General features: G+C 39.6%; 1 protein-coding gene across 10 annotated transcripts in view; it reads right to left on the reverse strand.

Moving 5' to 3' along the window:
* The window catches only part of DENND1A (DENN domain containing 1A), a 519,789-nt gene that overhangs the window by 251,100 nt on the left and 253,857 nt on the right, over positions 1 to 14,832 (reverse strand). For 7 of the 10 annotated variants that reach the window (XM_046662949.1, XM_046662983.1, XM_046662975.1 and 4 more), the window contains 2 exons: positions 13,626 to 13,679; positions 2,338 to 2,446 (listed from right to left, as the gene is read on the reverse strand). In XM_046662949.1, coding sequence (XP_046518905.1) covers positions 2,338 to 2,446; positions 13,626 to 13,679 — 163 coding nt within the window. Of the gene's footprint in view, positions 1 to 2,337; positions 2,449 to 13,625; positions 13,680 to 14,832 lie in introns of all 10 variants that reach the window. The other 3 variants (XM_046663004.1, XM_046662994.1, XM_046662966.1) reach the window with 1 other exon arrangement.

Here is a 14,832-nt window from a genome sequence, read left to right on the forward strand (position 1 = left end):
TTACATAAGCGTCACAAGACAAGCTGGAATGTTTTTTCTCTTTTTTTCTAGACCCTTAAGGTGTTTGTCTAAGACTGAAATTATCTGTTCCTTGAGATGTTTGATAAAACACACCTGTAAAACCATCTGGGCTGAGCGTTTTGGGAAAAAAAATTTTACATATCAATTCAATTTCTATAAATTAAATGATCTATCCAATTTTTCCATTTCTTCTTGATTCAATTTTGGCAAATTATATTTTTCTGCCCATTTCACCTTAGTTTTCAAATATTGGTATAACATTGATAGCAGTATTTTCTTCCTATTTTTAAAATTTCTGCTGCATATGCTCTTTGTGCTTATTGCTTTATTACTTTATTTCATTTTAGTTTGGGGAAGGAGCAGAAATAACTGTGTGTTTAATATACAACATTTATCTAAACAAAATCACACAGAAGGTATATTCTTCCTTTTCTATAAGATGGAGGAAATAACAGAACCTACTACAAACAGTTGTTGTGAGGATTAAATGAGTTAATAGACGCAAAGTGCTTGGCAGTGTCTGACACATATTAAGGGCTCAAAAATATTATAATTACACCATAGGGACTTCACTCCCACTAATATGATGTCCTGTTTTTGTTCTACTGAAGTTCAATACTCCAAAGCAGCAGTAACTGGTTATGGACTAGACTCTCAAATGTACTCTTATTCTACTCAGCCTCATAAAGACACAATGTTAAATCTGGCTGGCAACACTGTCAATCTGAAACATAGTCTGTGTTTTCAGGCCCTGAGATTATGAACTGCACTTCTAATTTAAATAAAAAGCAAAACAAAGCAAGGGATCTACTGTTTTTTCCCTTGACGACAAGGGCCATGCTTTCATCATCTACTATGTGATATGAGCCTAGCACATAGCAGGCAATCCAAAAATCATTAGTTTTTCACAAGCAAAAAATGCCAAAGAAATAAAATAATGAAGTTCTGCTGAAAACTATAAAGAAAACTCTAATAGCCTAAGTTTTCCTTATTAGGTGCCTTGTATTCATAGGTAAACACACAACTGATTTTATCCATAGGCCCTTCGCTACAGAAATTCCCACTCTAAGAAGCTCTTTTACCCTTCTAACACAGAGGTACCTCTTAGGCATTCTACTCCTAGTTAATTTCTATACGTAAGTTTCAGCTCAAAAGAAAAAAAAAATTACTGTAAGCAGATATCGAACTTTTGTTAATAATATACTTACTCAATTATTTAGGAGGATGTATACTGATGTCTGTGATTTACTTTGAAATGCATCAAAAAATAAGATGGATTGATGGATGGTATAAGGGATGGATAGATGAATAAATATGTGCCAAAGCAAGCATAATAAAATGTTAATGGCAGAATCCAGGTAGAATTATATGGGTGTTCACTGTAAAATGATTTCAACTTTCTATGTTTGAGAATTTTCATAATAGAATATTGGGAAAAATATAAACTGCTATACTTACCAAGTTTAAAAAGTTAAAATAAAAACAATATGAAAAATAGTTATATATATAGCAGAAGTTATTACAATATAAAAAGAGCTCATTCCAATTTATAAAAGACACAAAACAAAACCAAGAGCCATATACAATAAACGGGAAAAGACATTACCAAAATACAAATAGGAAATAAATCTATGGAAAATGTTCAGTTCTAATAAAAGAAATTAAAAATAAAGCAAACCTGCAATAGCATTTTATGCCTTTTTTATTAGCAAAATTAAAACATATAAAGAACACATACACAACTCTGGCAAGGCTGCAGTGAAATGGTACACTCACATACAGCTGGCAGCATTCACTATAAACAAGCACACCACGTCTAGGAAGCAATCTGGCAGTTCATAAGTCACTTATCAAGTGCTTATCAAGTCATTTGACCTGGTGGCCCCACTCCTTAGAAAATGAACTCTTTCATCAAAAGCAGCCAAAAGATGTTCACTGCAGTGTTATCTACTAAAGGATTAAACTATGAACAACATAAACGGCCATCAAGAGAAGAAAGATTTAGTAAATAATGACACATCAGTATAATAGAACATGATATAGATGTAAAAAATGACAATGATGGAAGCTTATGTGGAAATATACAAAGTGTTCATAACACACAATCAAATGGAAAACTATGATTGTGAAACTATAAGAATAAATGAAATGTGCAGCAGTACTGTAAAGGAACATGAATAATTAATGAAAATGACATGTTACTATCAGAGGGGACTGTGGCTGATCTCTTTTTCTAAAGTTTTCTTTAATCTTCCTGATGCATCTTTCAATTAAAATAAAATAATTAAAAGACTCATCTCAAGACTGTCTACTCACAGTGCTGAGTTTGCTGCAAATGATGAGTATCCGGCGTTCGTAGAGCATACTGGCGTACAGATGTAACATGTTGTTTACATCCACAGCCACAAAATATTCCGTCAGATTTCTCTAGGAGAAAGAAGAAGGGAAGGTTTGTGACTTATTTTGTTTGTTCTTATTACAAGCAGCATCTAATAAAAGCAAAGAAACAGAAAATACTCAGGAAGTATACTTTCCTCTTCCCCCGTCCTATTCTTCCTACCTGTGAGAGCAAACCTCAGTCATGTATAAAATCATGAAATGTTAAGTTGGAAGAGCCCTTCGAGATGAAGTAGTCTGAGCAATTACACCTCTGTGTGGTGATTACAGTTTACAACATGAGGTCATATATAGCGCTGCACTGCTTTTCAAATCAGTTCTGAAAGGTGAGCAGGACAGGAAAGAAGTCTGCAATCTTACAAATGAGGAAACCAAGGCTCAGAGAGAAATGCCAAGATCAAAAAGTCTGATGAGCGATGAAGACAGGACTGCATCTCAGATCTTCTGACCCCAGCTCCTAGAACTTGCCCAATGCACTGTGCCATACATCTAAGCAAAAGAAGGTACCCAGGGACCAAAATGCTCCTGGCACAGAGCCTGGTTCTGTCCAATAGATCCCACCCGAAAGGCCGGGCATGCTCCTCTCCTGTCATCACTGCTGGTGTCCCCCTCCTCCACAGTTGACATTCTCTATAATGGCTCAGCTGGAATTAAAGCAATTTTGAAGATTTACAATTTCCAGGTATTTCACTCAAAAGGAAAAAAAAAATCAAAGACAAGCAGCAGCAAGTTGTGACAAAGCAGTGTTTTAACTAGCTTTTGTCTGTAGCCTGGGCTTCATTCCTTTAATTAGTACTATAGATTGGTACTCTTCAGATTTCAGAAAAAATGTAATGTGTTTCATTTCTGCAACCCTTTCTATACCCACCTGAATTTAATAATACACATGAATATGCTAATTTCTTCAATGTTACAGGTTTTCAATGCCACACAATATAATCTTCTGAAAATGAAGGGAGCTGGGGAGGGAAGGAACGTTATTGCTAGGGGTTGCAGTTTATAATGATGAAAGATCTGTAACCCATAAATCCAAGTATACCAGGTGGATTTTACATGCAAAATAGCATAAAGTGCTTTTCAACAATATTATGGGTTGGGAATAAGAATGGGCACTTATCTTATGATTTATTATTGTTTGATTGGAGTACCAGGTTAACTATTGACCTTTCTAAATAGTGAATTAATAGCTCCATATACTGACTACCTACCAAGTACTAGGCACTGTACCAGGTACTTTTCTATGCATGATCTTATGCAATCTTCACAAAAATCCAGTGAGGTATTAGTCTTTCCAATATACAGATAAAGTATGTCTGGGAGAGATTCAGTAAGTGGTAGAGTCAGATTTTGGACTCAGATCCAACTCCATAGCCCATACACTTTCCCTTACATCACACTGTCCCTCTTAAATACTTTTAAATATCTACAATACACAAAGTTTTACAAATATTATTTTACTTAATCTTGTAACCACTCCTTGAACAGGTATTATTATCTCTATATACAGATAAGAAGGCAGGCACAGAGAAAGTGAAGTAATTTGCCCAAGATTGTACAGTAAGTGGATAAGGCATTATTCAGTCTTGGGTGGGTTTGTCTCTAAACCTGTACTTTTTTTTTTAATACCACTAAAAATAGTAGGTAAAAGTTTTGTTTGTAAAAAGAAAGCATAGCATAGGAACAAAGCAGGATCAAAGTATGCTCAAAGAAAGAGAAAAAACATTTCTGTTAAGGGGCCGGCCCAGTGGCATAGTGGTTGAGTTTGCACGCTCCACTTTGGCAGCCTAGGGTTCATGAGTTTGGATTCTGGGCGTGGACCTGCACAGTGCTCATCAAGCCATGCTGTGACGGCATCCCACATACAAAATAGAGGAGGATTGGCATAGATGTTAGCTCAGGGATGATCTTTCCAAAAGAGTAAGACTGGCAACAGATATTAGCTCAGGGCCAATCTTCCTCACCAAAAAAACACCAATCACATTTCTGTTAAAAATTATTGTTATCCCTTTTATTGAGCAATCCTTATGTGCCAGACAATAGTTATTTGGCTTGTGTTCTCTCTAATCTCAACAACCATGAGAAAGGCATTATCATCTCCATTTTATAGATGGGAAAACTGAGGCTCAGGAAGGTTAAGTGGTCTTCCAAAGGTCACCCAGCTAGAAAGGGCCAAGTTTCAAAACCAGGTCTCCTGACTTTAAAACTCTTGCTCTACTCACCACACCAACTTGCCTCTTGACAAACTCAAAAAACAAAACAAACAAAAAAGGCAGTCTGAATTCATCAACAAGTATCTCTCTTGCCGGTGGACTGAGGAGTGCTGAGCTAATGAAGTCAGGGTGGGGTTTGTTCTGAAGACAGTGACATGGCAGAGCTATTCTCGCAAACAAAAATACAAGGCCCTCAGCTGAGCATTTCAGTAAAATGCTTAACTGCTGATGAATTACATGAATTTTTCTTTTAGGAGAGGATGGAAGTAAAAAGAAAATAGAAATGAGGAGCTTAAAGAAGGCCAGAAAGCCCATTAGCACTTTTGACAGATCCAAAGATAACTCTGAAGCCACCAAAACGTGGCCTCAAGAGTCTGCCAAGAAGCTTCACGCTGGGTAGAAATATGTTACACAGCTTGCCGTCCAAATAGGGAGACACAGCGTCAGAGACAAATCCTGCACCTTATTTTGGTGGGAGAAAAAAAAAATCACAAGGATACTTTTGAGGATGGGGAAGGGAACATTTCTGAAATAAAAACACCACTTGGTTGAGGCATAACCCCCAGGTCCAATCAGGTTCTGAGGGATTCAGGTGCTTGTTCCAAAAGCTCGACACAGGTATGTTAAAAATATGTAACATTTAGCCAAATTCTCTCTAAACTGTCATGTACTTTTTTTGGTATTTCTCATCCCATCTGTGCTGATTACCAAGATATTTGTGTCTAAACAGAAGCTGTCTTTCTTATCTGCTTCCTCCCCTGCCTCTTTCCTTCTGGGATGCCACCCGCCGAGGACAGTGGGAGTGGGTGGGAGTGGTGACAGCCCTGGGAACCTCACCCAGCCATGGGAGCACCTGTGGGGCAGAGGGGACCTCAGCAACTGCAGGGAGGACTTGCATTTCCTACCAAGTCTCATCTCAGAAGAAAATCCCTCTGAGAGAGGGGTCTTCTTCTCCGAGCCTTTAAGCATCCAGTGGCTTGAGCCACAACACTCCTCAATTTCTCAGACCTGCCATGCTTTTTCAGGCCTTTACTTCTGCTGTTTCCTCTGCCTAGAATGCTCTTCTCTTCCTTGAGGACACCCATTTACATTTCAAGACTAAGCTCAAATGTCACCTCCTCCTAGAAGGCTTCCTTGACTCCTCATTTGGCCCTCCATTGTTCTTCCATGGCAATCTGTCTATATCTTATAATCAATCAGTTACAAGTACGTTTTTCCCACTAGACTGAGGTCCATTTGGGTAGAATGACGTATCTCATCATCTACCAGTTTGATGAAAGAATGAATCAATGAGTGAAGAAAGTAACTGACTGAAGACTACTGCTGCTTAGCTCGAGTGTGAGGCAGTGGCGTAAGAGAAACACACCAGCGAAGGTGGTATATCAGGAAGAACATAGCATTTGACTTCAGAAAACCTAGGCTGAGTTGGATGAAGTCATCAATGACTTAGTAATGGTGAAGGGTCCACAGAAAAAGAATTGGCACTGGAGACTCACAAAGTCAGGTAAGCCAGGTGGAGAAGAGGGGGCTTTTTAAGGTTTCTGTGGCTACATTTACTAAAAGTGTAAAGAAATAGGTGGTTTGTTTATCAAGTAACTGCAGGGGTGGGGCTGGGGGACCTTGTTCACAGAAGCAAGTGTTCATTTCACAGCCAGGCCATCCTGTTTCTCAGATGGGTAAGACCAGAGTGCAGGGAATGGGGAATAAGGAGAAGAGATGGCTTCCATGGCCAGTTGTCCTGTCCAGATTGCAGCCAGAACCTATCATGAGTTTACATTTGTAAAGGTATGCCACTCTCCCAGCACTTTGAGTCCATGGAATTAAGTCTTCAACCTCCCATTTCTGTCTCCTATAATCAGTCAATCAACAAACACTTACTTGACTCCTACTATGTGCTTAGTACCATCCTGGGAGCAAGAGTGGCATTAGACCCAGAAACCCAGTGCGCAAAGTTCTGTGGTCCAGGCTATACAAGCTCCAGGGCTGGCTAAGAAGGGAAGATTCAACTCTGCTGGATGGATATGGGGAGAAGACTTGACAGAGGAGAAGATATTTGGTCTGGGCCTCCCAAGGGGGGTTCACTCAGTGGACAGAGGGAAAAGCATATTCCAGGCAGAGGCAAAGCAAGGAAGAGAGAGGAGCTCCAAGCAGGTCAGTAGAGTGAAGGGTAGCGAGCAGGGCAGGGGACATGCTGGGGCAGGGAGCTGGGCTCAGATCCTGCAGGAGCCTAGACTTTACTCACAGGTAATAGGGAGCTGCTGAAGGATCACGATATGACTATATTTGATCTTTTTAGAAAGATTTTCCTAGAGGTGCTGTGGAAGGTACACAGGAGAGGGCAAGTAGGAGACAGAACCGTCAGTTAATGGGCTACTGCCATATTCTGGGAAAGAATGATTAAAACAAATACCTATTTAGAGGAGAGCTTTGGATGCGGATGTGACAGATCTCTGTAAAGTGGAATCACAGGACTTGACAATGAATTAGACTTGGGAAGAGGGGGAGGAAAAATCTTGGAGAACCCCCAGACTTCCAGGTTACTGTGCACCACACTTGTCCACTTGCCTAACCAGTTTTTCAAAGGGACAGTCCATTCATTTAACGAAGGATCAATCTTCCTTCTAAAGAACCATCAATCCTGTCAAACATGGTGTCACTGGCCACTTAGTCTTAGGTCTAGTGTCCTGGATTATAATGCCACCATGGCTAAGCCTAAGTAAAAAACCCCTTTATTCCCTGACAATTCACTTCTCTGTGGACTCATTTGCCAGGAAAGGAAAATCTTGTTTAGAGGCACTATTTCCTATTTCACTATGTCCATCCTCAAGTTTAAGCATCCTTTCACTTATGTCCCTGTGAGCATTCTCCTATCCACCTAGCATTTATTACCGAGGAAGGTCTCTGGTTAGCAGAGAAGAGCAGCCAGGAGCTGAGTTGCAGAAGAGGGTGTGCTACACAGGCTCCTTAGACTCTCCAGGCCTCCCTTTCTCATCTCTATGAAGAAATGGAGGTGGAGGTCCTTTTCAGCTTTAATCTGCTGTGGCTCTAAACCCAGACAAAGAGGAAGGGAAGGCACCTGGCAAAAACCCCATTTCCCCCAGGAGAAGTCCCATAATGGTTCCTCCCTTCTAGCTGCCCCTGCTGGCTCCTGTGCCGATCCAGGTGGCTAGGGACTTCAGGCTCACTGTGATCCAAGCCTGGGGTTAGGAAGCAGGTGGGGGCAGGAGGTGAGGGTGGGGTGGAATGGGATGGGGATGGGAGGGGATATAGTGGAGCTTAGAGAAAAAGCGTCTTAGGTTCAATACCTAAGGGAAATGAGATAATCCCCAAACCAAAGAACCGACTCTAAGCTGGGTACTCCTTGGAGCCTCTGAAACAGATGCTAGTCTGCCCCACGGTCTGTCATTTTATTAGTCTTTGTGACTTTCGGCTTCATACACAGCGCAGATGATAAAGACTTACTGTATGTACTGCGTCTGGAAGAGGCTTCTGAGGCCAGAGGCTTGGTTTTGTCAATGGGGCTTACTTCCTAAAATAACTCCTCCTCAGATTATTTTACCATAATGTCAACCTTTAAAACCCTCAATTGACTTCTTTTTAAAGAAGAATTTAGGTTACCTTAGTTGTGTGGGATTCTCAAAAGGGAATTATAAATTTGGATTCAAAATTGTCTGAGAAAGAATCCCACAAACTCACATAAGCAATCAAATCAGAGAAATACATTATAGAAAAGCAAGCAGAATTTACCCGGAGGTCAACTTTTATCCCTCTGTGTGAATGGGAAACCCATTAGAATAAACAATTACCTGACAACTCTTAAGAGCAACAATGGAATTCTCTATAATCTCAGCAGTCGATAATAGGTCTTCTACCACCACAACTTTGTTTATTTTTGAAAGTCACGATGAGTTCATAAATCTTTCTACATCGTGGCGAATCTTTTGACAAAGCAAAGTCTGGGCAATGTTATATGTAACTGTCCATTCTAAATGCTTTCCTCGCGTCATTAAGCACTTGGTATGACACAAGCCAGATAATTAAGACAGGTTTGCTTAATATTTCAAATAAAGGTCTGTATGATTATCCATTAATCAAAAGTGAACTTCAAAACCTGGCCGCTAAAAAATCCCTTATACCACCAGTTTACAATGTAATTATTAGTACATATCTGTTCATGATCTGTGACTTTTTTTCAATGCAGGTCAACTGTTTAAAATTTATAAAGATTTATGCTCATTTAATTATTGCCTGTATAAAATTCACTCCTACATGTGTTATCTTGATAGACTGAGAAAACCCTGATGAGCAATTACATACTGATAGTTTTTCAGTGAAAAGGAAGAAAATATTTTTACAAAGAAATTGTAGAAATAATGAGAATTAACTTTAACAGGCATCTGAAAGTGAAAAAAATTAATTTTCTATGTTTGCTTTTTATTAACGTCTTGCAGATACACGGCCCAAAAGTCAAGTGAAAGGAACACTTATTTTTTTCTTCTCCTGGGGTGGCTGCATTGCTCATTCATTCATTCAGTTAGTCATTTCATAAATATATATTGAGCATCTACTATGTTCTAGGTATTGTGATAATTACGGACATACAGTGATGAAAAAAATGTTGTCCTTATGGAAGAAGAGATGAGATTATACAAATACACAATTAATTTCTTCAGAAGGGTACAGGAAGACATGGAGCCTGAGGCCAGGATGCAGCAGCATCTCAGTGTGGGATTAGATTGAACCGAGTATGAATCCTGGTTTTGGCATTACTGGCTGGGTGACTAGGGCAAGTTACTTCATATCTCTGGGTTTCATTTCTCTTCAGAGCAGGGATAACAATCACACCATAAGGCTGCCGTGAAGCTTTCATGATAGAACAAATAGAGCCTGACCTGCTCCACAGTGGGCGTTCAATCAATACCAGATTCTTTCTCTCCTTCTTACATTAACCCTTCTCTGAAGCCGTCCAGAAGAATATGATATCTGGTGACATAATCAAGTTCCATATCCCAAAGTCCTTTTACCCTTTGCTTAGTTTCTTAAGTTCAGAATGTCCCTTAGAGGAGATAATCAATAAATGTTTACAGAACACCTCCCATATTACAGGTACTGGAGTCCTGGACTCCATTCCTTGTACTATTTCCAAGCTTCAGAAATTCTGATGTCAACGGCACCTGCTAAGAGACTTTTGTGGCCAAATAGGCATTCCATGAAAAGAAAAGTACTGATCTTCACAACCAAGAATGTCAGCAAAAACCTAGAAAGACAAGCTCCAAGAAGTCATGTACCCTAGCCCTCAGCCACAACTCAGCCCTCAGAGGGGTTAAGACTAGAATTCTAGGAAAGCTGAGGGAAGAAGGGAAAGAAAAGGACCACCAAAAGCAGCATCTCTGTTGCACGAGGCATTGAACTTGGAACTTTACATTTAATACTTCATTTGCTTCTCCCACTTTTCTTTATTAGATAAGGATACTGAGGCTCAGAGACTATAAGTAAGTAGCCCGACGTCCCACAGTGATGGAGCCCAGGGTTTGGTTGTCTCCAAAACGCATGCTCTCCCCACTACAGCAGACTATATTGTATTAACAACTCATGGTTATTGCTTGTTTCAATTTGCAATGCAGCGATTTAGTCATTTTAAATTAATCCTTGAAAAATCACCATGAGATTAAAATGCAAACCTCAACATAGCTAGAGCTCAATAGTGATTCTATATCAAAAATCACACAAATTGGTCCTACAAAAGTTCAGGTTCTCCTTAGAGGAAAAGTATTTCCGTTTCATTTCATATTTGTAATGTGAAAAATCGTTTCTTTTCCTTTTTCCTCATGAATATCAAAAGTCGACCATAGGGAGGCAGGAGGGCATAATGGAAAAAAAATGTTTTGGTTCTTTATAAACCCTGAGTCACTACGGCTCTTTTAGGAGCAGACCTTGGACTGGTAATAGTGGGTCTGTGAGCCTTGGGTCCCTATATGTAAAATGGGGCTCATGTCTACCTCTCACAGAGTAGCCATAAGGATTTAAAAGGAACCATGTATGTTAGCAGTCTGGCAGATTTTTATTATTCCCACTTAGAAATAAACAAGGCGAGCCTTTTCCCGGTTTGCAAAAGAGGATTTAGGGGACAATGGGTCACACAGGGAAATGGTTCATCAGTGGCAAAACCACCAGAGGGAATGCAAATTTTTTTAAATGGCAGGGGCAGGGGAGCTGGCACAACATGCAGATGGGAATTGGAGCTGGGGCTATAAAGAAGGCAGGGTTTTTTTCCCTAAACTATTTCTAAACTCAGTGATTATGGTTTTGAAAATTAAGAAATTATCGGAACTTTCAGGTACCTTAAATTGAAGTTCTTAAGGAATTCTCAGTCTTTAAAATAAAAAAATTTAAAAAATGAACCTAACCTAAGCAACAATTGTTATTATTATTTATAATAGCAAAACATTAGAAACAATCTAAATGTCTCTTAGTAGGGGAAGCACAGGTAAAGTGCTGTGGAGACTTCCAGTAAAATATGGTGGGTTAAATACATACGTAAATTTGTTATTTCTTTCTCCTGATACCATGCTCCCCCAACCCAGAAAAGTCACAGTAAAAGAATTTTAAAAGACATAAACCCCCAAGAACAGGAGAAAAGACAGCAATGAAACAGAGATGTCAAATTTTTGGAAGTCAAAAAGCAGATGTTACTAAAGAAATGGTTCTCAACCTGGGTCATTTGTCTCCATGGGACATTTGACAATGCATGGAGATATTTTTGGTTGTCACAGCTGGAGGGGGGTGACTATCATCAGATACAGTCACGAGTCACTTAATGATGGGGATAGGTTCTAAGAAATGCATCATTAGGCGATTTCATCATTGTTTGAACATCACAGAGCCTACTACACACCTAGGCTATATGGTACTAATCTTATAGGACCACTGTGGTACATGGGGTCCATCATTGACCAAAACATCGTTATACCGCACATCAGTGCAGAGGGTAGAGCCCAGGATGCTGCTAAACATCCCACAACATATAAGACAGTCATACACAACAAAAAATTATCTGGCCCAAGCTGTCAAGGGTGCCTACTGAGGTCAAGAAACCAGAGGAGGCTGAATTGGCAGCCCAGAAAAGGCTGAACACTAAAGCTGGGGCCTGGGAAAGGGCAGCAAGGACCAAGTTAACTCACACCAAAAAGGTTCAGGAATTAGAGACACTCAGAACTCAGAAGGCTAGGGGAAGGGTGCCAATAAAATAAGAGTATTTCAGGGCCGGCCCAGTCATGTAGCAGTTAAGTTCGTGCGCTCCACTTTGGCAGCCCAGGGTTCGAGGGTTCAGGTTCCAGACATGGACCTACACACCTCTCATTAGGCCATGTTGTGGTGGTGTCCCAACTACAAAACAGAGGAAAATTGCTACAGATGTTAGCTCAGGGACAATCTTCCTCATCAAAAAAAAAAAAAAAAAAAGCAATCAAGAGCCTGAGTGGTGCTGATTCTCCATTTAATTCTATCACTATTTATAATTTGAGTAAAAAATTTTGAAAATGTGTCTTAAGGCTAGGCTAGATATGTCATTTAGCTTGTTCAGAGGGCAAATGTTAACCTCTGCTCCCTCAGACTCAAGTTCATTGCTCCTAAGTCTTTAAGAGATGAGGGTGGAGGTCCTCACACTTACACCCACAAACACTTTATTTTACTCCCTTAAAAGTGAATATAGAAAAAAAAATAGAAAAAGAAAAGTGAATATAGAAATGTAGGTGCCGGCCTGGTGGCATAGTGGATAAGTTCACGTACTCTACTTCAGTGGCCTGGGGTTTGCCGGTTCAGATCCTGGGTGCAGACCTATCACCACTCGTCAAGTCATGCTGTGGCAGCATCTCACATAACGTAGAGGAAGATTGGCACAGATGTTAGCTTAGCGATAATCTTCCTCAAGCAAAAAGAGGAAGATTGGCAATGGATGCTAGCTCAGGGCCAATCTTCATCACACACAAATGTGAACACAGAAATATCGTATAGATGGTCCCCGACTTACAATGGTTCAAATTACAATTTTTCAACTTTACAATGGTGCGAAAGCTACATGCGTTCCGTAGAAACCATACTTTGAATTGTGAATTTTGATCTTTTCCTGAGCTAGCAATATGCGGTACGATCCTTTTTTATGATACTGGGCAGCGGCAGCGAGCCGCAGCTCCCAGTCAGCCATGTGATCACGAAGGTGAACAACCGACATGCTGACAACCGTTCTGTACCTCTCCACCCACTGTTCTCCACTTTCAGTATAGTATTCAAAAAATTACATGAGATATTCAACACATTACTATAAAAAGGGCTTTGTGTTAGATAATTTTGCCCAACTGCAGACTAAGGGAAGTGTTCTGGGCGTGGCTAAGGTAGGCTGGGCTAAGCTATGACACTCAGTAAGTTAGGGTGCATTAAGTGCATTTTCGACTTATGATATTTTCAATTTAGGATGGGTTTATCAGGATGCAACTCCATCATAAGTCAAGGAAGATCTGTAGAAGTATAATTCTACTTGAGTAAATCTACCCTAATAAAGAAATCTTTCTATGGAAAGTTCTTATACAGAAACATTTTATTTACAATAGCAAAAACTAAAAAGCACCTAAATACACAATAGTGAGCGAATGGCTAAGTAAACTACATAGCAAATGGAATATTATGCAGCCAACAAAATAATTCTTATGAATGAAATGGAAAAATGCTTATGTAACAGGTGATTTTAAGATGTAAAAAATACATTCTAAAATGACTAGAATGAGGCATCAACATGTTAATAGGTAATTACCTTTAAGAAGTATGAATAATGATCCCTCCTTGTCTTTATACTTTCTATACTTTTCAAATATTTTCTATTTAATTTTGCTTTTAAAATGCATTATTTTTATAATGGGAAAAAGACATCTTTTTTATTTTATTTTAAAACAAGTAAAAAACAAATAAAAGTAAAAATTTGTTTCTTTTGTTCCAAGTACTCACATTCTCAGGTATGCTGGGAAGTTCTCTGGTATCAGGCACAGTAAAATAAGAATGCTGGAAAAGAAAGGCAAAAGCTATTTATTTTTGCAAAAATATGCAACAAGCACATTATTCAGAAATCAGGTAAATGATCTAAAGATAATTCCTTACCCAGATGAGGAAACAGGGTTTTACTCATAGGAAATGTCTATGGAATATTTTCTTTGGTTAATGTTGGATTGAAGTCAGATGCATTAAATCATCAGTTCAGTTGATGGAATTCTTTTCTATGAGAGAGAAACTTCTTTGGGAGATATAAATGAACAGCTCAAAGAGGGTAAAAGCTAAATTCCCATGCAACGTTTGCAGGTTTCTGATCACATGAAAGCTGCAGGCTTCATAATTTATTGTTCAATGAGGCAAATGGACTCTAGGGACCAAATATCTCTAGGTTCACTCAGCAATGGTCTTAACCAACAAAACCTGCCATTTCATTTCAGCGTCTGAGATTCTATACGCCTACAAGCTGCAGGCGAAATCTGCTCCAAAGGCCCAAGTGATGTTAAGGACAATTCTAGCTGAAGGACTGCTGCACTGAGGCCAGCACAGATGGCTAACAGTGGAGAAACTCTCTCTGCTATGCAGGCTCTGCAAATAGGCCCCAGACTTCCAGCGCCATCTCCAGTGAAAGGAACCAAGACTCACTGGAGTTGAAAACCTGCCCTATTCAAAGAACTTTTAAGAGGACATCTTCAGGTATGTAATAAGTATGTGCCCCTGAGTTAAATGAGAGCAGGATGAACTGATAACACCTCCTCTGTGCTACAAAAGACTCAGAGAACAATGGCAAGCAGGAATGGAAAGAGCCTGGTGCTGGCCAATTAAAGATGACGTTGTGCAAAGGCCAGGAAAGGTCACATGCAGAGAAGGTCAGCTGAGCCATGGCCTAAGTTCAAACCTGGACCCCAAGTGACATTTCAGGAAGCACCCCACTCCCATTCTTGGACAACTGCAAAATAAGTAGCTGTCTAGAAAAATGAGTTGCATAGGCTTCCTTAAATGAAAGGCCCAGGGAACAAATGCAATAATGACGATAACAACAATAATAGATGAGCTATATGGCTAATACTCAACAGATATTTACTGAACACTTGCTACACTGAAGGCTTTATGCCAGGTACTTTGTAACTATTATCTCTAAATTCCATAACATATTTTAAGATAAATA

This window comes from Equus quagga, chromosome 1 (assembly GCF_021613505.1).
Source record: "Equus quagga isolate Etosha38 chromosome 1, UCLA_HA_Equagga_1.0, whole genome shotgun sequence".
Classification (NCBI taxonomy): Eukaryota; Metazoa; Chordata; class Mammalia; order Perissodactyla; family Equidae; genus Equus; species Equus quagga.